Raw genomic sequence first — 26,117 nt, forward strand, 5'->3', positions numbered from 1 at the left:
TTACCTTGTAATTGCTAGAGTTCACCCAAGAGGTAGCAAGTCCATCCACAAGTTTATCTAACATGGTCTGGTCATGCTCAAGGTCAGCAGACTTCTGTTTATCTGAGAAATAGTCTATAAGTTCTTGGCCAACCTGCAGTCGTTTCCCCACATCCTTCTGCAACACCTGCGCCAGGCAGGACTCCATGCGAGGCTCCATGGTGGAATTCAAATCCAGATCCAGCCAAAGCTAGAGGGCAGTCAGGGTGACACCCTCCCAGTAAACGTGCCCGGGAGGATGCCTCTTTGTTCGCCGAAGGTTCCCAAGAGCCTGTGTTTCAAAGATGCAATCCGGGGAATGGCAACAATGCACCATGTGTGTCTGAAGAGCAGCTGGTAGGATATTAAAAGTCCAATTTAAATAACCAGTAGAAGATAAAGGGGTGAGTGGCAGAGTGATGTTCTACTATTGGGTCTGGAATACTTCATAATTCAGCAGTCCATTCTGAAAAGAGAAGAGAACGACAAATCAGCACAGATAACGTAACACTCAAATACAATGGAACAGTAAATCAAAGACAAAGCAGTTCACACTGCAGAATCATTTATAATCACAAGTGGAGTGAGAATCCGGAATGCTTGGCAACCACATCAGAATAACATAATTATTATTTTTATCAGAAAGAACACTGAAGCCCAAAGCAAAGAACCAATGAGGTATACAGTTGGTGGGTTGATGTTTTTCACAATCTTCCAGCTTGTAAGTGTGCCAATCAAGAAAGCAACCTTCTGCTTTAGCTAGCATATTTATTTGTGGCTTAAATTTTGCTTCCCACCAAAAGCCTCCCACCACTCTGTGTCTGAATCACTGTAGGTACTTAACCGCCTTATCCTAGTTTTCCAAAAACCTAAGTGCTGGAAATGGGGCGGGCTCCCTAGAAACACTGCTGACCCAAGTGACCAGCCTGTAATGTTAATCAAAGTCAAAGGCGTGCAGCACCTCCATCCAACTTCTTGCTCAGCAGGCCGCTTGCTTTGCAACAGGATGAGCAACAGCCCCTGCCACCTCCTCCCCCCACCAAAGAAAAGAGTGACGGAAGGAGAAAAGGAAATAGGCTTGTGTTCTGACCAGTTATTGACACAGTACTCTACGCTGACAACAGCACCATTTGGGCTTGTATATTGTTATAAAATCAAGAGATCTCAAAATCATGTTTGCGGCAGGGCAAAACTCATGACACAGGAAAAGTACCACATTCTTTTTCATTAGACACATTGAACAAGCTGACCATTTAATCTACAGCTGCTGGAACAATTGTACACTTATTTCTTACTTCAATTTCTCCTCTCAATTCCTTTGATTCTCACCCAAGAAGACCCACAGGAAACCTGTCTTCAATACGCAGCACCTCCCTAACACTGGGTTACATAAAAATGTTCTTCACACCAACAGTAAATCCCAACTCTCAGGGGTTCTATCAGGTAAATCTGAACTTACAAATCAAATAAAATTAAAACTCTATACATGGTAACTCTTCCAGTCTGAGCACAGCACTTCTTTCCCTCTGTAACATCACCCCACCCCAGCCCTCCTCTCAGCACAGAAAGCACAATGGTCTTTAATCAGAGACTTCTGACACCAATAGAAATCATGTAAGCCAAGCCACTCAGTGAGGAAAACCCTCCCTCAAAGCCCCTAGCACATGATTTCCCATCTTCTGTTTTACTGCTTCTAACAATGCAGCAGGCTGGCAACAGGAGGGAATTCAAGACCCTCACGATCTCACATGGCAATCCTTCCTTCAAGGGCTTCTGCTTTCCAGTCATGTCCATGCCCTGGAACTGTTCCCTACCGCACAAGAAAGATCTCTAAGTACATAAACACAGTTATTGCCCTTCATTCCAATTTTCAGTCCAAACAAAATATCTCCAGTTCCTTAATAGCTCATATGTTGAACTAAAGAAGGTATCCATGATACAAGAAAACTGGAAAAACCAACAGAACCTTTTCTTTCTGGGCCCAATACAAGCCCAAGAAGCAGATCAAACAAGGCCCCGTGTGTGTTGGATTAAAACTGGCCATAGATTCCTTACTGCTCCTCCCCCACCAACGTGGAGTCTATGTCTCCCACAGTGACCCCAGGATTGGCCTTGTGGCTGCTTTGGAATATCAGCAAGTGCAAAGCAAGCAGAGACCTGGTATGCAAGCCCTGGAGCGATGCTGTAAGAAAGCTGGGCTCGCCTCCTGCAACACGACAGGCCACGCGCTGCAACTGACATCTAGTAGCAACTGGCAGACAGGAGTGAGGCCGTCTGGGCCCACTCAGCCACTCCAGGTGATAAAGATGAACTTGAAGGAAACGTAAGCAGTCAGGAGGGTCTATGAGAGGAGCGAGGACGTACGAAGTTCACGCGAGAACACTATGAGAAGAACTCGATGGTTCCAACTTCCCTTTTGCTGTCCTTAAATAGCCCTCCATCTTGGCACGCAGGCCAGAATGTGCACGCGGCCTGCCATATCGGCATGCACTGGGTTGCAACCCTTTTCTTTTTCTTTTTCCCCTATAAATCCTTTTTAGTGATGAAATACCTACTTGATATCATTTTTCAGTCTACACGGTCATCATCTGACGTCAACCACGCAAATAAGTCTAAAGAGAGGAGCAGAAACACCACCTAGCCAAACCACAGAATTACAATAACATTTCATTGTTGTTTTAAACCACTAAGGTTGTGGTGGTTTGTTATACACCAATAGTCAACCGACTCCCCCCCACACACACACATCTTTCATTCTCAATGGAAAGAATCTCGTATCCTTTACTCCTTCAAGGGGCCTAAAATCAATAGACACTGACCTACCTACGGTGCCAGGTTCTATGCTAGAGGATTTATACATACTATCTCTAATTTTCTAACCAACTCTATAAATTAAGTATTAACATCTCAATTCTATAAAGAAACTGAAGTAAACTAATTATCCAAGGTTGCACAGCCAATGAATTTCCTTTCCCCACCTTCAAAGCCTTGTTATTACGAGTCTGGCCTAGTTCTGTTGACTCAGGGAAAGGAGGTCAGACTTCATGCTTAGCTGGGAAGCCAACAGGCAAGAGAGCACAGTCTCCACTCCCGGGACAGAAATCATCCCATTCATTCCAGTCTTTCTACTGTGATATCCAGAGGGTTCCAAAAATAATGTGTATACATTTTAAGAAAGGAAAACTGTATTAAAATTGTAATACTCACTATATACCGATAACAAAAGATGAATACAAGTCACGTTTGACTTCTGCAATTACAAGAGGGGCTCAAAGTGGTGACCATCAGCATCTAGACACTTCTGATCATGGCAAACTACTGCTTGAGCAACAAGTTGACCAAAGTGCCCACTTGTATACATTTATTTGGCACCCCCAGTATAAAATACCTCTCCTTCAATTATGTAAAAACCTCCCCTTCAACTGGAATTGTATAAAATTTCTAATAAATAAGCTTAGGTAATTATGCAATAATAAAGGCTTAACACACTCAAAAGTTGGTCACAAACTCCCATGTACAAAACACACAGAATGAAAGACACTGGAAGCCCCAGGCATTAAGCAGACTGGGTCCTCTCTTTTCTTTTTCTTCTTAATTAAAAAAAAAAAAGTAAACGGTGATCCTTTTATTCTTGAACTAACCTGGGTAGTTATTGTGCCTTTTTCCCATGCTTCCGAGCATTTTCTCCATCTCTACTTTCACAGGTATTCAGGAAGTACCAGTCACACAGCCCCAAATTCATCAGGTACAAAAGTGCCAGGCCTCCTTCCCACTCCTGCCCACAGCCACCCAGGTTGCTGGCCTAAAAGCAAATAACATTCCTACGTTCCTGTGTGTCCTTTCAGAGGTATTTTTAGCTACCCAAGAAAATAATCATGTTCTCCTTTCTGAACCCCCCAGGAAGAATTTTCTAAGCATTTACAATTAAATCATAAAAAGAGAAATCAAAAGCAAACTGACAAAAATAGAGGCAAAACTTCATATAGCACCAGAATTATATAAAGCCTGTATATTTTAAATAATGCAGGAAAGTTAGAAAATAAACAGGAGAGGATTTGGAGGACTTGGAAAAAGAGGTGCAAGAGGATTTGGAGGCTGGGGTGGGGGAATCTCTTCCTTCCACCCACACCCTGCCCAGGCTCTCTACTAGGGAAGAGTGCAAAAAGGAAACTGAGGTCTGAAATTCACCTGGAACCTGTGATCACAGCAGTTACGTGGAAGAGCTGAACAAACATGAGGCCTGTTATGTGTAAGGCAGTATTTGAAGGCTCTGGGACACAAGTGAAACAGTACTCTGCCGTGCCTGCAGGGAGCTTCCGGACTAGCACAGCGCAGCTTTACAATCTGGTTGTCGGCTTTGTAATCATCCTTCAAGAGAGCGGTGTCACACCGACCACTGCCTTACAGCAGTGTCCACGGCAGAAATTACTCAGAAGGCAACACTATTTCTAAGTTTAAAAAAAGTTTAACTTTCACACATTTTCCAAAATAATAAGAGAAATGTAAAAATGATATAGAAGACAGGAGAGGTTAGAATAGCCAGGCACCTCTCTCTCCTTGACTTATCAGGCCAAATTTTCCCCTTTAGCAAAATCTCACTATGAAAGCTAGAGCACACTAAATATGATTGTATCCGTCACCTGGGAAAAGAGACACATTTCAGGTATTTCTGAAAAATGTCCCAACCCCAAAGGCCTCAAACCCAACCCCAACTGCAACAGGCCCTTCCATTCCCCAGCATCACTGTCCCCCCACTACAGAAGCTGGTATCAAGTATTTCAACCTTTTCCTGCCACATCATGTTGGTCCAAAGAGGCAAATTATAAAAGGTCAAGCACCCTGGCAAGTGGAGATTAACAGAGCAACCTTTACCACCACATGCAGAATATAAAATGGAATAAATACTGCTGAGTCCCTTCAAATGTGATCAGGCTACAAGTGGGGTCCAAGTACATCTTGCACCTCAGTTCTCAGAGCTACTATTAAGTTGCTAAACATTGCTAACCTCAGCTCAAGGCAGAACCATAAACATTCTGAACAACTGCTACATGGACACACCCGGACTTTACCTCCTCCCTTGTAGTTTTCACCTCCCTCATTTGCATATTGGAACTTACGATCCCTGGTTAAGCCAGCCAGCAAGCCTTCCTTTGGAATGGAAGCATTACATTCCAAAATGTAATGAAACAATTACATTTTGTGGGTTTTGCTTTTATAAACCCTGCCTTTGGTCTCTCCAGAGTGCAGTTTGGGTTGCTACCTAAATCTGCATCTCTCAGATTGCAACCCTTTTGAGCAAATAAATGCTTTTTATTCTTTATTACAACCTAAAGCTTTTTTTGGATGACAATCAGAACAATAGCCCAATTCTGCTGCAGTCTAACAGGCTAAAGTTAAAAAGTACCAGCTTCAACAAGAATGAAACAATAAGACAGACTGATGCAATGAAAAGAGCAATAAAGCTGAGAATTCTGCCCTCTAGTCTTGACTTACCACTTCTGAGTGGCACTCTGAGAAATACATACATTTAAAAAGATTAAGGATGGAAAGGGTTTGCACAGGGCATTTTTTAAAAATAGCTATTTCTTCTCCCCTTACTGATAATTATTTTGTGGTACTTAGATACACAACTACAAAGCAGTATGTATTAACAGTGGAGAATGGGGAGAATAGTACCAATCGTAAATTCTGCAACTTAGTCTACTGTAAACATCTCCATAAGAGAAGTTAACAGTCGGACCACTGTTACTTAGTGGCTTAAAACAACGAGTTACTATTTCTCGTAAGTCTGTGGGTTGGCTGGGCTCAGCTGAGAGGTTCAGCTGTTGTCGTCTGCCTGCGTGACTGGGGCTGAAGACGACAACTGCATCCTTCACACATCGGAGGCATGGACACCACTGCTGACTGGACTTCCTGCCACATGTGACCTCTAACCGTTCAGTAATACAGCCTGCCGTTCAGTATAGAGCAGCTGGAGCATTCCAAAATGGCAAAGAAGGAAGCTGCCAGGCCTCTTAAGGCCTAGGGTCTAGAACTTGCGAATCATTTCTGCCACATTCTATTGGTCGAGAAAAGTCACTTATCATATATCACACCTCACTACAGAAAATACAAAAGAAATAACTACAGTCTATGACTTAACGTGGGAGTGCTTCCAACTTACTTGAAGAGAACCAGATACACATACTGACAAAATGCTTGTCAACATAAGAATTCAACACAAACAGAATGCACAACCAGTAGATTTCACAGGAAGAATGCTGCACCTGCCCAATGAGGGTATGAATAAGTACTGCAGTAATTCAGAGAAGGGATGGATCCAGGAGGCCTGGAATGACCAAGTCAAAACTATACAAACAAGACTCAGTTTGAGCTTTGTCTTAAACTGTGCACAGGATGTGCACCCATTAGTGACGGCACTTTGTATGGGGGAAGAAGCATTAGCAAATGAGTGGGAACTTGTGACCAGTTGAAGGACAGTTGTGGTAAGGCAGAGACAGCGAGAGACCTGTGAGCTATGCAGGCATAAATACTCCCACTTGGAAGATAATGAAATAAAACTCAGAAAAGTTAGGATAAAAAAAAAAAAAAAACCTGTCCAGGGTTTTAAAGCTAATCATTGTCAGGCACTAATTGAAAACTCCATCTGCCTGGCCCCAAGGTTTATATTCTTCCCACTATTCTACATCACAATTCTACCACCTCATTGCAAGTCCAAAACACGGGCACTTAATAATTGAAAATGAAATGGTAGCTATACCATGTGGGACACATAAGAAGCAAAGGATTAAGAAATAAGGTATGAAAACACAAAGCACTCAGGAACATTTAATAAAATAATATTCTATATCACAGTATCAAGAAATACAATTTAAATTACCAGCACCAGGGGCGGACAGGTGGCTCAGTTGGTTAGAGCGCGTGCTCTCAACCACAAGATTACCAGTTCGCCAAGGGATGGTGGGCTGTGCCCCCTGCAACTAAGACTGAACACAGCACCTAGAGCTGAGCTGCCGCTGAGCTCCCGGGTGGCTCAGTTGGTTGGAGTGCGTCCTCTGAACCACAAGGTTGCCGGTTAGACTCCTGCAAGAGATGGTGGGCTACGCCCCCTGCAACTAAGATTAAAAGGACAAAGTCCCAGAAGTACACACTGTTCCCCAATAAAGTCCTGTTCCCCTTCCCCAATGAAATCTTAAAAAAATTACCAGCACCAGTTAATCGATAACCACATCAAAAACCTCCCTGGGAAATACATAGAAAGCAGACATAATACTTTAAAAGCCAACAATGAAAACCAGAAATTAGTAGAATTTATTCACACTAAGTCAAAAGTGATGTGTTTCCATCAATAAGACGTTTTTTGCATTATAATGATTTTTATAATTATACAGTATGGTCTGAAATTTCAAAGACATTGCCTTGCCCTGCCATCAATCAGTCTCTGTTCTTACTCTACCTACCACTTCTGTTCTCTCCTTCTCCCCGTCCCTCCCACGGCCCCTCCCTGTCAAGCCCACGTCCTCACTCCCCCAGTGAACAAGCATATTTCCTCAGTGCCTGTGACGTGGCAAGCACTGCGCGGTGCCTACCACTGGGAGTCCCAGCGTGTGAGGCTTGGTCAGGGCCCTCGGGAGGTGGCTGCGGGATAAACAGACAGAAACACAAACAGAGCTGACAGTATCAGGAGAAGTCCTAAACCTGAAGTATGGAACGAGTGCTGTAGATGGCCGAGAAAGGAAGATAAAATGCAGCCTGAGGGAGTCCAACTGGGAATTCCAAGGACGGGGCACTACACCCACGCAGGTATGACACCCACGCTCCCAGCCCCAGCTGGAACCACCTACCCAGCCGCCAACCGCCTACGTCCTCTCATCTTCCTAAGTGGCTCCAACAACCCCGTGGACACCCCCACCGTCTCCTGTCTCCCTCCTCAGATGTTCCACTTTTGCAGGTGTCTGCTCCCGGGCGTCAGCCTGCTCCCGGGCGTCAGCCAGCTCTCCTTGTCTCTTGTCCCCACGTTCCAACCCCAACTGCCCATTCTTCAAGCACATGAGCCCGACCTCCGCGATTCCATCAACTCCTTCCCAATTTCACTCCTTTCGTCTAGATTAAATTCCACGGGGAGTGGTAATAGCTTGGAACAACCCTCGACTTCCTCTATGTAATAGTTGCCTAGAACCCAGACCTTGGATGAACCCCACACAGTCTGCTGCCTTCTCGTGCCTACAGCAAACAGTCGGTCCTGGGGCAGGGAACACACACAAAACACCCCCAACCGGGTTGGCTTTAAGTTGTTCATCTCAAACGTCAAAAGAGCTTTCCACACCACCCAGCATTTCAGCCCAAGGTTCTCTAGTTTCCCCTTCTCTCCAAAATGACTTTCCCACATTCTCCTCAAGCACCATCCAACCCTAGCTTGAAACTCTCTCCTGAGATTCTCAGCTCCTATTTGGCTGTGAGGTAGGCAACTATCAGACAACGCAGATCTCCTACCATTAAATCAGGACGCCCACCTGCATCTCTCTCCTTCCTGAGATAATGAAGGAAGCACTCTCGTTTTTTGCTTCCTCAGACTCTGACTTGTCAGCTGTCTGCCCTCTGGCATCACATCAGCCAGCTCTCCTTCTCCACCGGTTCATTCCCAGCAGTTTATAAACTTCCTCTAAATCATCCATCTTTCAAAGGCCCTCTCTTGAGCTCACATGCCTTCCATCAGTGACACCACTGACAGTGAAGCTTCTTTACACAGATGTCTACACGAGCTTGCTGCACTGACGCACTTCCTGTTCACCTCGCAGCCTCAGATCGGGCTTCCCCCTCCACTGTTCCACTGGAGCTGCTCTTGGCAGGCTCACCAGTGACTTCCATGTGGCAAGTCCAAGGAAGACTTTGCTATACCACTTCTGCTCCACCTCTCGGCAGCATTCCAAAGCTCAGCGCTCCTTCCTTCTGAAAAATTTACAATTTCCCTAAAAACAAATGATCACGCCTTCCTGCTACTTCTCTGGCTGCAGCAACTCAAGTTTTTTTAACCATCTCTACTCCCCGTCCAGAGCTCTGTTGATGGGCTCAGTCCAATGCCTCGTGCCTTCTCACTTTGCTCACTCAAAATGATCAGCATTCATTTCCACGAATTTCAAAATTGCCTATAAACTGATGACACCCAAATTTGTATCTCCAAGGCCAAATATCTCTGACCCCCACCCCTTGGGTGAGAGGGTAGAATTATTAAAAAGATGTCTGAGAATTATTCCATACACACACAAGCATCATCCATGAACTTCGTAAGTGTTCATATCCATATTTTCAAATGTATGTACATGCAGTTATGAATTTTTAAATGCAAGGTAATGTAAAAAAGTATTTCTAATTTCTTATTTTCAGTTTGGTAATTTTTCTCAATTAATGGATACTAGAAATTCCACTTATGTAGGGCTCTGTGATGCTGGCCACTAAAGAGAGTTCTTACTCTCAGAAAGTCTGGAAACAACCAGTCAGGCACAGAGCAGAAAGACTGGACAGAGACAAGACCCAACAATCAGTTTCTCGCACAGGGGGGCTTCAGGGAGCTCTGTACAGGTCAGCTTTGAACTGTAGAATCAGGAGACGCTGGGTGGGCATACGACTACCTGGGAAAGATCATTCAATATGGAATTATTCAAGTGATCACAAGAACATTCTGCAGTAAGGGGGGAAAAAATCAGAGTTAATGTTACTTCCCCACCCCCATCACTCACCCCAGTGTGAACAATTAACTACAGTGGAAGTCATGACAAAAAACAATAATGTAAATGCCAAAAAAAATGAACAAAGGGAGAAGGTTCACTATGTTAAATGCAAAGGTAAGTCACATAAATAGAAAAATAAAAATCATTAACATTGGTTAATTTCTGGGGGTAAGAGTACAGATTTTTCTTTACGCTTTTCTGTATTCTCCAAAAATTTTCTTTAATGAATACATTGTTTTTATAATTACAAATAGAAAAGTATTATTCAAAAATCAGGCACTAGCATTTCATAATGGAAGAAAATCTCCCTGTCAGTATTATGGAATATAATGTGTTAGGCTGGTGCAAAAGTAATTGCAATTATTTTTAACCTTTTAAACCGCAATTATTTTTGCACAACCCAATAAAACTGTCAATGAAGTGCAAAACAAGAAAAAACTTTTCAATGTCTAAGATGTAATTAGTGAGTCAGTTACTTCCGTAAAATATGTTGTGGAAAACTACAAGCTGGTGAAAAAGGTAAAGGGATTAAGAACTACAAACTGCCGGTTATAAAAACAGTCTCGGGGATGTAAAATACAGTGTTAGAAATATAGCCAATAATACTGTAATAACCGTGTATGATGTCAGATGGGTATTAGACTTATCAGAGGCAGAACTTCATAAAGTATATAAATGTCTAACCACTATGCTGTACACCTGAAACTAACAATATTGTATGTCAACTGTAATTGAAAAATAAATTTAAAAAAAGAAAAACTACAAGTTGCTAAAGACAAATAAGTATTTTTTTAAAAAAGCATCTCCACATTACTGTACAAATACAATTAGAAATTAATAGGGGAAAATACACAGCCGCCAGATAAGTTAATTCCAACAGTTTAATATTTGGCTTCCCTAGTATCTTTTTTTTTTAATTAAAATTTATTGGGGTAACAATCGTTAGTAACGTTACATAGGTTTCAAGTATACAATTCTGTAATACATCATCTATATAGTGTCTTAATGAAGGTTTTTATATCTTTGAAATATTTGAGTTTTTTTCCTCTAAATGTGAACTGCGGCAGGTAATACTGGGTAAGAATTGCTTCTATTTTTTTCTATTCCTCAAAACTTCTAAGACGAACCAGACATGTATTGAGAACTGCTGAAGCTCATGTACCCATGAGGGTCTGTGGGTTTGTGATACTATTCTCTTTACTTTTGTATATGTTTAAAATTGTACGTTAAAATAAACAAAAAAAAATTAAACTTATTCAGAAGAATTGTGATACTTATGTCTATTTGGGGGGAAAATGAGAAAAAACTCTTAATTAAACAAACTAGGATGTTAAATGTTAAATTGTATTAAATTATATATATATATGATATAGACTACATGAAACAAATTATAGAAAAAAACAAATACATAAAATATTAATTAACATGTAGCCTCTGAGTAATAGGTTTATGAGAACTTCTCTCCTTAGTTAATTTTTTCTACTGTTGTATTTTCTAAAAACAAGAGATAAAGATTTTAAGTTTTAAACTAGAAAAGGAGTTATTTAATAACATCAATATTATTCATTCAAAAACTGTGAGACCAAAACTAACCGAAAACAAAGACAACTCATTTTTTATTCACTGCTGACTTTCCTTCTTCCAATGAAATATATTTCACATATACACAAGGCTGATGTCAACGTCAGCATACCAAACTGTGTATTATCAAGCCAGTTACCCCAAATAGGAGAAAATAGTAATATAAATTACAGCTTCCTAAGGATGGTCTTACATGAAGACAAGAGACCTCAACAGAGAACCAGCTTATGAGGGCAAGAAGCCTCATCACAGACAGGATGTGACCAATACGCTGGCTCTTCTAGAAAGAGATTTAAATTTCCAATCAGGGGCCGGTCCGGTGGCTCAGGTGGTTGTAGCGCTGTGCTCCTAACACCAAGGTCACCGGTTGCATTCCCACATGGGCCAGTGAGCTGCGCCCTCTACAGCTAAGATTGTGAACAACAGCTCTCCCTGGAGCTGGGCTGCCATGAGCAGCCGGAGGTCAGCATGAGCTACCATGTGCTGCCATGAGTGGCCGGTGACCAGCATGAGTGGACGGCACCCATCGTGAGCAGCCGGCAGCTGGTGGGAGCTGCTGACCAACGGTGAGAGCTGCCGACTAATGACCAGCGATTCCCCCCAACCCCTGCAACTGACTGCGACCAACTGCCTCAGCCAGAGGGAGTGCAAGGCTTGTAATACCGGCATGGGCCAGGGAGCTGTGTCCTACACAACTACACTGAGAAACAACGGCTTGAACCGGAGTGAGGGGAGGTGGAAGGGGGAAAAAAATTTCCAATCAATCTAACAATACTTTACTTCTATTTTATTTTTTAGAAAGCTTCATTTATAGTTTCAACGTCCTGGCCAAAAACCTTTTATTTTCCATTTGTTTACTAGACTAATAAAAAACAGATCACTACACCTGAACAAACCCTTACATGTTTTTTTAGTAACAACTTTATTAACATATAATTCATATACCATTAAACTCACCCTTTTAAAGTGCATTAAATTAAAGTGCATTTAATTCAGGCTTTCTTATTGTATTCACAAAGTTGTGCAACCATCACCATTATTTAATTCCAGGATAATTTTATCACCTCAAAATGAAACCCCATATCCTTTACTCCCCATCCCCCCTCCTCTAAGCCCATGAAAACCAATACTCTGACTGAAAACCAACTTTCTGACTAACTGGATTTGCATATTCTGGACATTTCATATAAATGGAGACAGAAAATATGTGGCCTTTTGTGTCTGACTTCTTTCACTTAGCATACTATTTTCAAGGTGTATCCATATTACAGCATGCATCAGGACTTCATTCCTTTTTATAGCTGAGTAATATTCCATTCCATAGCTACACATTTTGTTCATGCATTTATCTGTTGATGGATGTTTGCACTGTTTCCACTTTTTGGCTATTATGAATATGCTGCTTGCAAACATTCCTGAACAAGTTTTCCATGGACGTGTTTTCAATTTTCTTTGATATACAAATAAGATATACAAATATGGTAACTCCACGTTTAACTTTCTGAAGAACTGCCAAACTGTTTTCCAAAGTGGTTATACCATTTTACATTCCCACAAGCGATATGCATGTATGAGAGTCCCAATTTTCATCTTCAGCAACACTTACCTTACATCTTTTTTTATTACAGCCATCTTAGTGGGTGTGATGTGGCATCTCACTGTGATTTTGATTTGCATTTCCCTAATGACTAAGGATGTTGAGCTTCTTTTCATGAATTTTTTGGCCATTTGGACATCTTTGGAGAAATGTTTAAACAGATCCTTTGCTTATTTTAAAAAGTGGGTTGTCTTTTTATTGTTGATTTAAGAATTTTTATATAATAAAATTCTCAGGTATATGATTTGCAAATATTTTCTCTCATTTTGTGGAGTGTGCATTCATTTTCTTGATGGCGTCATTTGAAATAAAGCTCTAAATTTTGATGAAGACTAATTTTTTTCTGTTTTAGCTTGTGTTTTAGATGTCATACCTAAGAAATCATTGCCTATTTTATCACAGTAAAAAAAAAAAAGGGGGGGGGAGAGTGGCTGGTGAGCTCCGTTGGTTAGAGCATGGTGCTAGTAACACCAAGGCTGCTGGTTCGATCCCCACATGGGCCACTGGGAGCTGTACCCTCCTCAAAAAAAACCCACAACAATCCCTTGCTAATCCGGGATCATGAAGATTTACACCTATATTTTCTCTAAGAGTTTTTGAGTTTCAGATCTTACCTTCAGCTCTATGATTAAATACATATATATATATATATATATATATACACACATATATACATGTATATTCCAAATTCATTCCTTTTTTTTCCAGTTTCTCTCTTTATTAAGTCTACCCCCCACCCAACCAGAGGAAGGGGGACAGACAGACCACGGTAACTGACACCCCCTATTTCCCCAGGACACGGGGACTCTTCTGCCTATACTCTCACCCCTTCCCTTGCCCAATGAATAAAACGGAGACAAAAAAGTACAGGGCAAGAAAGGGAAGGGAAAGAGGATGCCCCAGGCCCAGAACCGTCTGTGTTGGGGGGTAACCAAATTCATTCTTCTGCATGTGAATATCCACTTGTCCCAGCACCAGTTGTTGAAAATACTATTCTTTCCCCATTGAATTGTCTTTGCACTCTTGATAATCAATTGACTATAAATGTAACGGTTTATTTCTGGACTTACACTCTATTCCACTCATCCACATGTCTACCCCTTATGCCAGGACCAGACTGTCTTAATTACTGTAGTTTTGTAGTTAAGTTAATAAAGTCTTCCAACTTCGTTCTTCTCTCTTAACATTGTTTTGGCTATTCTGGATCCCTTGTATTGCCATATGAATTTTAAGATCAACTTGTCAATTTCTGCAAAACAGGAAGTTGGAATTTTAATAGGGATTGTGCTGAATCTGTAGATCAATTCAGGGAGTATTGCCATCTTTATAATATTAGGTCATCCAATACACAAACATAGGATGTCTTTTCATCTACTTAGATCTTTAATTTTTTTCAACGTTTTATAGTTTTCAAAATATGTTTTATACTTCTTTGTTAATTTTATTCCAAGTTTTTCATTCTTTTTGATGCTATTATGAATAGAAATGTTTTCTTAGTTTCATTATTGGATTATTCATTCCAAGTGTATAGGAATACAATTGATTTTTGTATATTAATCTTTTCTCCTGCAACCGTGCTGAACTCATTTATTAGTCCTAATAGTTTTATAGTGGATTCCTTAGTATGTTCTCTATACAAGATCATGTCATCTGCAAATAGATTTTACTTATTTTCCAATCTGGATGGCTTTTCTTTTTCTTGACTAATTTCCAGGACTTGAACCTCCAGTACAATGCTGAATAGAAGTGGCATAAAAGAACATCCTTGTCTTGTTCCTGATCTTGGGAAGGATGTATTCATTCAACACTAAGTACGACATTAGTTGTGGGTTTTCACAGATGGCCTTTATCACACTGAAGAAGTTTCCTTCTCTTCCTAGTTTGTTGAGTGTTTTTATCACGAAATGGTATTAGATTTGGTCAAATGCTTTTCCTGCAGCTATTGAGATGATGTGGTTTTTGTTCTTTAGTCTATCAATACGGTGTATTACACAGATTTTCAGATATTAAACCAATTTTGCATTCCTGCAATAAATCCTACTTGATCAGTGTATCATCCTGATATGAGGCTGGATTCAGTTTGCTATAATAGTATTTTGCTGAGGACTTTTTGCATCTATATTCCTAAAGGATACTGGTCTGCAATTTCCTTGTGATATCGTTGTATGGTTTTGGTAACAGAGTAATAACATCCTCAAAGGATGAAATAGGAAGCATTTCCTCCTCCTCTTTATTTTGAAAGAGTTTGTAAAGAATTTGCATGTGGTAGGTTTGGTAGAATCACCAAATGTGAACTAATATGAGCCTGGGCTTTTCTTTGTGGGGGTGCTTTCTGTTTATTCAATCTCTTATTATTAGTCTATTCAGATTTTCTATTTTCTTGAGTCAATCTCAGTAGTATCTGCCTATGAATGTGTATTTCATTCATCTAGGTTATCTAATCTGTCGGTATGTAATCGTTCCTAGTAGGCCCTTCTAATCCTCTTTATTTCTGTAAGGTCAGACTGATGTGCTCTCTTTCATTTCTGATTTTATTGAGTCCTGTCCCGGTTTTTCTTGGTAATTCTAGCTTAAGGGTTATCAATTTTGATCTTTTCAATTTTTAGTCTGTTGATTTTCGCACCTTTTTTCTATTTCATTTATTTCTAATCTAGTCTTTATTTTTTCTCCCTCCTGCTTGCTGCTTTTGGTTTAGTTTGTTCTTCTTTTACTAGTTTCTAAAGATAAAAGGCTAGGTTACTGAATTTAGATCTGTTTTTTTTAATTGGGGAATATTGGGGAACAGTGTGTTTTTCCAGGGCCAATCAGCTCCAAGAAGTTGTCCTTCAATCTAGGAGGGCACAGCTCAGCTCCAAGTCCAATGGCTGTTTTCTATCTTAGTTGCAAAAAGCACAGCCCACCACACCATGTGGGAATTGAACTGGCAACCTTGTTGCTAAGAGCTGGCACTCTAACCAGCCACCCTCTTTCTTTTTTTTAATATAGGTGTTTACAGCTACAAATTTCCCTCTGAGCACTGCTTTCACTGGTTCCCCAAAGTTATGATACGTTGTTTTGTTTTCTGCATGGAGCATAACAGGTGCTCAATACACATTTCTTGTTGAACAATGAATCAGTGGCAGTTTTAATTGTAGTAAAACATACTAAGATACTAAGATTTACTATTTTAACCACTTTTAAGTGTACAGTTTAGCTGGCATTAAATACATTCAAACTGGTGTGCTACCATTTACCACCAAATGTTGTTTTGGAGGTTTTTTCCCAATCATCTCAGAATAGTTACTAATTTTCCTTGTGATTTCCTCTTTTACCCACTGGTGACTTGGGGTGTTGTTTAATTTCCACATATCTGTGAATTCCCCAAATTTCCCTTGGTTATTGATATCTAATTTCATTCCATTGTGGTCAGAGAACATATTTTGTATAATTTCCAACCTTTTAAATTTACTGAGTCCTGTGTTATGGCATAACATATGATCTATCCTAGAGAATGTTCCACATGCACTTGAGAACAATGTGTATTCTGTTACTGGGTGCAGTGTTCTATAGATGTCTGTCTCTTAATGATTTAAAAGAGTTTGTCTGCATCTAGATCACGCTTAAGAGAAAAAAGTCAATTATCTAAATCTTAAATTTTTCACGTTATCCCCCACCTTTCATACTATTCCATTTATATATAAAAATCAGGTCTCCTGTTAAAAATAAAAATCTTAGTTTCTAGCACCCTATTAATTTAAGCGTTGGTTTCTAAGAGTGAAACCTGCTTAGAAGGTAAGCACAAAAGACCTCACATATGCTCACATGAGAGATTTTCTAAGAGGTTTCTGAAACATGAAATCCCCAGACTTAGGTGAGTAAGAAGAGAGGAGAGCATTTGATATGTCACTTGATAGCAGGACAGCTGACATGGCCATCCCAAGTTTCCCAAGGGAGCTAGGTTACACCCAGTTGACAAAAAGAAAACCCTATTAAGTACTGGTTATTTAATGTGAAGACAGAAGGTGTAAGACGGCTTGGGATATAAAAGCAGAGAGAGTTTTTCTGCTACTGAATAAAAAAGTCAAGCTATAAAGAAGTAATGTGGCAGTAGTTTAAAATTTGTCTTTCATTTGAGCAATTTAAAATAAGCGTAACTATGTACATTTAAAATAGCACTTTCCAATTCACTAAGTGATTATACAAATGCTGCTGTCTTTATCGCCACCCCCCATGAAACCCCTCTGCAAGACTATTATCATCATGCTATTTTACAGAGGCGGAAGCAGATTCAGAAGCAAAGTGACTTCCAGGGTCACACAGCAAGTATGGAACTAAAGCAGGATTTGAACCTGGGCTTCAAACTCCAAATCCAGAGCTGTTTCTACCAAGTCATAGTTGCTTCTTCTCACCAACAATACACACAGGTCTCTGAGTACTTTTAGAGGTGTATGTATAATTTAGGGAAAAGACTTACAAAGGAAGGGTCTATCTGCCATACTTAATGTCCCCAAATTAGAGCCTGAACAGGGAGGCAGTTAGCACCTGGCACAGCATTACATGCCAAGCAAGTGCTCCATAAAGATCAAATGAAGAGGAAGAGCCATATGTACCCCCACAAGTAACCCTAGGAGAGGAATCGGCGATCTTCAGTTCAGAGGGTTCAGTATTGCCCACAGACGCGAATGGCAAGCCAAAGCCATGATCAAAAATAGCAAGAGAGAGAAAAAAGGGTAACACATAACCACTGGGGGAAACTGAGTGAAAGGTAAACAGAAACTCTGTACTATTTTTGCAACTTCCTGTGAATCTATAATTATTCCAAAATGAAAAGTGAAAAGACACACATGATGGGGACAGGCTCTTGTCAGTGAACTAGTTTCCTAAATTCACTGAATACCTAATGTGCCAGCCAATCAGCCAGGCATTGCCTCCTACGAGCTCTAGGTTCGCTGTGGAGAGAAAGACAAGTGAACAATCTGTTCCACACAGTACAGCAAGGTGCTTTCTGTAAGACCACCTACTTTTCTGATGACTCCTTAGGAAACAGGGAAAAAGGAAAGATTACAACAGTGAAACACATGTAAGGGCCCATCATGGGCAACGCTCGGTGTTAGGTGTACACCAGCATGAAAACACACGCTTGCTGACTCTCATCCTCCAAATCATTCCCCTTGCTTCCATTCCTCGCTCCGGCAAGATTCAAAGTGAATACACAGACTCGGATGGACTGGGAAAACCTACATAGTCACAGAGGCGTCAGCGACAAGGAGTCCTGTGCTTGCTGAAGAAAGAACTGAAACGAGGCCTTCAGGGATTCAATTATAACTAATAAATCGGATCTTACTTGATTTAACGTCAAATCTGTCGATGCAGTGTAAGTGATCTGGCAGAGAAAAATAATTCCGAACATCAGCTGAGCCTCCATGACAGACTATTAAAAAGACAACGTCATCTACTGCTTCCCACCAACCCGCGTCCAACCATTTTCAAGCAGCCTTTAAATCTGTGATTTACTAGGCTTACATATAACAGCTAGAGAAATTCTGCTATATTTCTCAGATCAACTATAACAGAACACCACTATTACTAAAATGACATTTTTACATTCATACTTTATGGATTCAGGGAAAAAATTCCAAAAGAAACACACAAAAGTGTGCCTTAACTATGTCAGTATATACTGAATTGTACAGGTGCTCACAGTTTCCAAACCGAGCTGTGTGACTGCCTCAATATTTTTCCAATGCTGACTTATTTCTAGTCAACATTAACAGGGCTTTTTTAAAATACCAAAAGACCTGGGGCAGCCGGATGGCTCAGTTGGTTAGAGTGGGAGCTCTGAACAACAGGGTTGCTGGTTCGATTCCCACACGGGCCCTCCACAACCAGATTGAAGACAACCAGCTGCCGCTGAGCTGCCAGAGGGGCGGCCGGATGGCTCAGTGGGTTAGAGTGCAAGCTCTCAACAATAAGGTTGCTGGTTCAATTCCCGCATGGGATGGTGGGCTGTGTGCCCTGCAATTAAGATTGAACAACGACTTGGAGCTGATGGTCACTGGAGAAACACATTGTTCCCCAATATTCCCCAATTTAAAAAAAAAAAGTAATTGTGGTTTAAAAGGTTGAAAAAAGTTGCAAAAATCGCAACTACTTAAATTAATTAACTAATTAATTAAATACCAAAAGACCTAACCCTCACATAAAGATAGCTTAAGAATAAAACTGAATATAATCAAATGCACACTTTAATGTGCTGCTGATAAGAATAAAATTCATAAACAAGACAACTTGGAAACATCTATCAATGATCTTTAAATATATCTTTCGATCCAACAAATCCGAATCTAAGAATATATCTGAGGAAATAATGTGTCAAGTATGCTAAAATGTATGTATAAAGTTGTTCGATGCAGTTTAGGAAATTTTTTTTTAAATGAAAATGTCCCTAAATATCCAAGAACAAGAAATTGGAAAAGAAATTACATCCAAACAGCATACTATACAGTCACTAAGAATGACAGTAAAAATATGTTCTTATTGGCCTGGAAAGATATCTACAATCAGTTTAGTGAAAAGAGTAAACTAGAAAAGAGCATGTTTATGACACCATTTTTATTTATAAAATAAAAAGCAGTCACGTATATTCTTCATGCATAGGAAAAATATGGAAAAAAATATACCAAAATGTTAACACTGTATTTTCTACAATGAACATGTACTATTTAGATAAGAAAAAACAATACATGTTCAAAATAACAGTGGTACTAACAGAACACCGCTGCTGCCTATGCCTGTACACACAGGGTTATATGTGCACAGAGTATCTGGAAGACCATTTAATAATCTAGAAGCAGCAGTTGCCTCTGGAAATGGGATGCAGAAGAATGGACAAAAGGGTAGAGGAAGACTTACTTACACTTCCCTCTCTACCTGGTGCGCCTTTTAAACTTTTTAACCATATGCATGTTACCTATTCAAAGGAAACATAAATCTTAGGACATTAAAAAGCATGTTCATATCCTTTCTAGTTAAACCACACTGTATCCAATAAATAAGTTACTTGTAAAGTGAAATAAAATTGTAATCCTGAAACCATAGGCATCATCAGTTCCTACACCAAGAATTGAAAAAATATAAAAAGAGCCAGTTATTCAGCAAATTATCCATCTCTGGTATTCATCTCCAGAAGGCAGCATCGGTAACACCTATAAGCAAACGTTTGTTTCTGAACCTCAGCATCTCACCATGGAATTCTTGCAAAGTCAAAATCAGAAAAACAAGTAATGAATGAGAAGACAAGTGCTCGATTCATTTTTGATCACTGAACGATAGCAACGTTTTAATTCAAAAATGATACATGACAAGTCAGGGTCACATGCTTTCACAAAATTTACATTAAGTGTGCTGATGAGAGGAGTCTCATACTGCAGGCTGGTTTTATTAAAACCTCTAGAGTGAATAATTTGGCAATATCTCTCAATATTTTAAAGGCACATAACTTTCAACCCAAAATGTCAACTTATGGGCATTTATTTATTCATGCACGGGCAAAACAAATTATTATACGATTATTCTTTGTAGCATTGTTTATAAACATGAAAAAACCAAATGTTCCTCAACAGAGGGCTAGGTAAATTATGGTACATCATACAATGCATACTAGTTAGCCTACTCTTCCCTTAAAAAAAATAAATGAGGAAGTCTTTTTAATGTACAGATATAGAATGATTTCCAAGATGCATTAAGTAAAAAAGGGGAAAAAGCAAAATACAGGGCAGTCTGTTAATAGGCTACCATCTGTACAAAAACAGGGGTGAGAGGAAGATAGGAAGGAAGGAAAGAAGGAAGGAAGGAAAGAAGGAAGGAAATAGATACATGGATATACATGCATTTTTTTTCACATATGTAATTAATATCATTGGCGTCTCCAGGAAAGGGAACTGGATGGATGGCAGATAGGATAGGAGGAAAACTTAAATTTTAAATCATGTGTATGTATTACCTGTTTAAAAAATAAATACTTTATAATAAAAGAAATTAATGCAATTAACTAACAGCTCTATATCTGCTTTCTAGGTAATTTAAACAACATGAAAAGAATCTTCACATTCAACTACAACACATTTAAACTTGCTAATAAAAAGGGACACAGAACATCCCCTAGATATCTTTTTAAAAAAAATTTACAGCCAATAATTCATATAAGCTTTAGACTACAATAAAAATATAATTTTAATAATGCAATCACTATCCAAAAGCAATCTCAATAGCAACCAGTTTTCCAAAAGCACAATGTCTAACTCCCATGCCCAAAATTCCAAAATTAAATCACTGACCACTTGATGATTCAAGTAAAGATCTGAAAAAATGAGTCCTGATTTTATCAAGACCCAGGGCTGTCAGCCAGATGTTAGTTCCAAACAGCCTTCTCTCAGCACGAGTAGTTCTTTCTTGGCTCTTGTCCGTGGCCACTTCACAAAATTAGACCATGGCATTAATGTGGCCCAGAGTCAGGCTCCTTGCCCCACGGTCAAAAGCTAGGTCTCCAGCCAACACAGCTCTCACCAAGAAGGCCACAAACAGGTCCCCGAGCGGCCAACCAGGTGAGTTTGCACCTGGTTCAGACACTCATATCTTTCAGCTGAAAATAGGAAGGGGACAAAATAGGAAGGGGATACATCTCTCTGCCACCCCCAGGTTAGGAGCCCTTCCCTCCTCAATCTCCCCACAGCAGCACATTTAACTCCGGAATCAGAACCATTTCCTTAATTGTCTGCCTTCCCTCTTAGCGGCGGAGCTCTCTGGGAACCGGGCTGAGAGCCTCTCTGTGTCTTTAAGGCACAATACTAACGTTTATTGAATGAAGATTCTGATCAAGGTATATAGTTTGTGCATTCTCTACTGATTACCTCGATATACCCTAGAATAACTCTCTTACTTAAATGGCAAGTTTTCGTTAAAGGCTCTTGTGTTTTAGGTCCATTTCTCATTAACACATTATGTTACACCCTTTCTGCATCCCCTCTACTCACCACGTTCGACCCTAAAAGAGGCCTAACAATTAAACGATTACAAGATGTTCCTTATCTTCCAGAACTTAACCTTATTCTTTCAGGATTCCATAAAAATCATTACTATACAATTCATCTAAACATTGTTACTTTGTCAAAACAAATGTTCCTTTGTCAATTTCACAAATCTACTCCAAGTCTGAAAAGAATGAATGGAAAGCTTCCTGCAACACTTGTTCACTTTAAAACTGCAGCCCCAGGCCCCAGGAATCTATTGATACTTGGCATGCCAATCACTACCAATAGATAAATCAATCAGCATTCGGCTAAAACGCCGTACTCATTAGCCCAACTCAGGGCCAGAGGGCAATGTGGCATTGAGAGCATCTCTTTTTTCTTTTCCCTTCAGCTCATAGCCATTTTTAACAGGATGTTTCACAGCAAGAGAGTCCACAAGAAACTCAACTGCTGTTAAGAAAGTCTTTCTAAACAGTGTCAAAATTGGTCTTCATATTTACTGAGAACAAGAGTTCCCATCTTTAAGGTCAGATTAAGGTAACAGGTTGGACTGAGCCAACCATCAGGTAAAATAAATGCTTCTGGACAGTGCTTAGACTAAACAGGGCCAAGAATTCTTAAGAAAAACACCACTTACAACAATGGAGGTCAGCAGAGGCCTCCCAATGGGGACATGCCCTGTAGCTTCGGGTCTAGAAAGCTACCCTGCAAATTCTCATCAGATCCTTGGTATCAGGGAGCACTTCTTTTTAAAGGGCTACCCTTCTCGCAATGGGACCCCATATCTGAAGGGTGATAAACGACAAAAATACTTCTTGCATCAAATTTTGTATATATAGATATAATTGTATCTCTACGTATCTTTGTGTACACAAAGACATGGGAATAGATTGACACACGATAGCTTAACCTCTCCATAAATAAGGCCAGAGATAGTGAATGAAAACAGTCATCATCTCTCTCCTTCCTACTGTCCCTGGCATAAACCATTATTCCTGCTAAGTGAGTTCAAGTTCCTGAATCTCTTTGTTGGTTGACAATTTTCTTGAAAGCATGTGAAATACTGGATCTGCTCTGGCTTCTCTGATGTTGTTATGTTGCCTTTCTTTGTTTTCACTATTAGTAATAATGATCTACTAAAATAAGCAATGGAAGAACAACCAGTATCTCACATGAGTTTTTATATAACTCACAAAGTGTTTATATAACAAGATACTAAGAAATACCTATTTAGAAGTCAAAACCCACTACAAAATGAAACACCAAAGGCCAACCTTCAAGCTAAGCCTTCCCTTCACTGACATCTGGACCACAGATTACAAAATGGACTCCCAAGGGAGATCACTTAGGACAAGTAACATTAGACTCTACTGAAAACTAAAGAGTGTGATGGAGGGAAATCTGATAATACAGCCCCAGAGAGAAAAACTAGATACGTCTTCACTAGTTAACTTTTGGTATTTCTAGGCAAAAGACGAATTTTCTAATATTTAATTTTTTTGTTAGAAAAGTAACATATACTCATTGCACAGACTCAAAATAATTATTTAAACTAAGAGCATTTGTCAAAAATAAAAAGGCAAGGTCTAGATGTACAAAATCACCCCTGAAATTAAAACTCATCATACTCTTAAATAGCAAGTTTAAAAATTTTTAGTCACCCATGAAATGAACCCCATATTATGCAACCTAACTGAGGTTTATCCAAATACCTAATGTGACACCCCAAAAATTCCTAAGGCATTTGAATGACCTAGATGCTATTATCAATCCTCTCATTTAGGGAAATGACTTAAAAGGATCTGAATTAAAATTGTTGAAGAACTTGATAATATACTAATCATTAATCTTTTAAGGAGAATTTTCTGCAATTATCCAAATGTATTCACAACAATCTACGTTTAGCTTCACAATTCAGTCAATAAAAGTTAAGTACCTCACTTGCACGGTAGTATACTGGGCACTACAGTGATGGAGGAGGAGGGGAACCAGAAAAGGTTGGAAATTGGGAAACAAAAAAAATATTCTGAAGGTCCTACCCTGAATGTCCTTGCGATCTATTTTGTAACCACTTAAAAGTAACTACACAAAAAGTAACTACACAAAATTAAACGAAAGGAAAGGAACTCATATTTATTAAGTGGCTCTTATAGGTTAAGCAGCAAAGCTGTAACCCACACAAAACTTCCATGTATCTTGTTTAAAAAAAAAAAACAGAAAGAAACAGGGAACAGGATGGGGTAAAAAGGAGGATAAGTAGTAAAGTCAAAAACCCAAAACAAAATATAAATGCCAGTGAGTGATACAATAAGTAATTAAAAAATTTGTATCAGTCTTCAACAAATGGTGCTGAGACACTTGGATAGCCACATGCAAAACAATGAAGTTGAACCCCTACCTCACACCATATACAAAAATTAACTCAAAATGAGTCAACAACCTAAGTGTAAGAGCGAAAACTATAAAACTCTAAGAAGAAAACATAAGAGTAAATTTTCACGACCTTGGATTTGTCAATAAATACTTACATATGACACCAAAAGCATGAGCAGCAAAAGAAAAAATAGATTAACTGGACTTCATCAAAATTAAACATTTTTATCAAAGGATATTATCAAAAAGTGAAAAGACAACAACCTACTGAATAAATGGGAGAATACATTTGCAAACCATGCATCTGATAAGACTTTAATATCCAGAATATATAAGAATTTCTAACACTCAACAACAAAAAGACACAAAATCCAATTTAAAAATGGGCAAACAACTTAAGGTAGATATTTCTTCAAATAAGATATACAATTGGCCAATAAACACAGGAAAAGATTCTCAACATCTTAGTCATTAGGGAAATGCAAATCAAAACCACAATGAGGGGCGCACGGGTGACTCAGTTGGTCAGAGCACGAGATCTGGGCAACGGGGCTGCCGGTTCGATTCCCACATGGGCCAGTGAGCTGCGCCCTCTGCAACTAGAATGAAGTCAATGAGCTGCCGCTGAGTTCCCGGGTGGCCAGATGGCTCAGTTGGTTGGAGCGCGTCCTCTCAACCGCAAGGTTGCCGGTTCCACTCCCGTAAGGGATGGTGGGCTGCGCCCCCTGCAACTAACAACAGCAACTGGACCAGGAGCTGACCACAACTAAGATTGAAAGGACAACAAATTGACTTGGAAAAAATCCTGGACGTAAAAAAAAATCCACACTGTTCCCCAATAAAGCCCTGTTCCCCTTCCCCAATTAAAAAGAAAAAGAAAGCAGACTAGAAGTTACCAGTGGCTGAGGGAGGGAGGAATGGAGATTTATTGCTTAATAGCTAAAACGTTTCTGTTTGGGGGGATGGAAAAGATCTGGAAGCCGATTGTGGCAATGGTTGTCAGTTGCACAACAGTGAGAATGTACATATTGCTATTAAATTGTATACTTAATATGGTTACCTGACATATTTTGTTCTATACATTCTCCCACAATAAAAAACTAAAAATAAAAAGTTCATATCAGATCTTTCATGATCTGGATTGTCCAAGAGTAGATTTCACATCAGGGACTCAAATATACAAAGGGCTGTAGGTCACCTGATCTAACCCTCCCAGAAACCCTAGTGAGGAACACGCATCTCTACTTCCTTCCTGACTAGTGAGTAAGGAGGCATCTCCAGAGGCTGCCAGATGCTGGGAGCGGACTCTCTCCCACTGACCTCCATGAAGGAGGAATAACCTGTGCTGGAAGAAAAGAGATAAATGGAAAAGAAGCTGAAGAAGCTGAGAACCAAACTGCGACTGCAGCTGTGTGACCATTATTCAACTCTCTAAGGTGCAGCTTCCTAGCATTATAAAATAAATTAGCAACTGCCTTTAAATGTTGCTATAAGAATTGACAGAGGTATACCTACAGCTCTCATGCCGTACCTGGCAAATGCTGGGTGTTCCAGCTTGTGATGGCTATTGCTATCGGGATGCTAGTCTATGGTCTACGTGCCACCATAACGCGGAGCAGGACATGGCTCTGGTCTGGAGAACTCTATAACTTGTCAGAACTGAAACAAAACAACAGCCATCAGCATCAGGAGGCTTCCGAGAAAGAACTGTTTTTATGCAGTTCAACTACTCTTGGAAAGACTGGCTTATTGTTCCTAGAATGAACCCAGCTACTCTCTGTTAGGAAGGGCACTGCACACAATTCATTCACT

General features: G+C 39.8%; 1 protein-coding gene across 38 annotated transcripts in view; it reads right to left on the reverse strand.

The window, feature by feature from the left end:
* The window catches only part of CLASP1 (cytoplasmic linker associated protein 1), a 246,530-nt gene that overhangs the window by 214,480 nt on the left and 5,933 nt on the right, over positions 1–26,117 (reverse strand). For all 38 annotated transcript variants that reach the window (XM_033111629.1, XM_033111635.1, XM_033111608.1 and 35 more), the window contains exon 2: positions 5–484. In XM_033111629.1, coding sequence (XP_032967520.1) covers positions 5–199 — 195 coding nt within the window. In that variant the 5' untranslated portion in view covers positions 200–484. The remainder of the gene's footprint in view (positions 1–4; positions 485–26,117) is intronic.

The sequence above is a fragment of the Rhinolophus ferrumequinum genome, chromosome 8 (genome assembly GCF_004115265.2).
Source record: "Rhinolophus ferrumequinum isolate MPI-CBG mRhiFer1 chromosome 8, mRhiFer1_v1.p, whole genome shotgun sequence".
Taxonomy (NCBI): Eukaryota; Metazoa; Chordata; class Mammalia; order Chiroptera; family Rhinolophidae; genus Rhinolophus; species Rhinolophus ferrumequinum.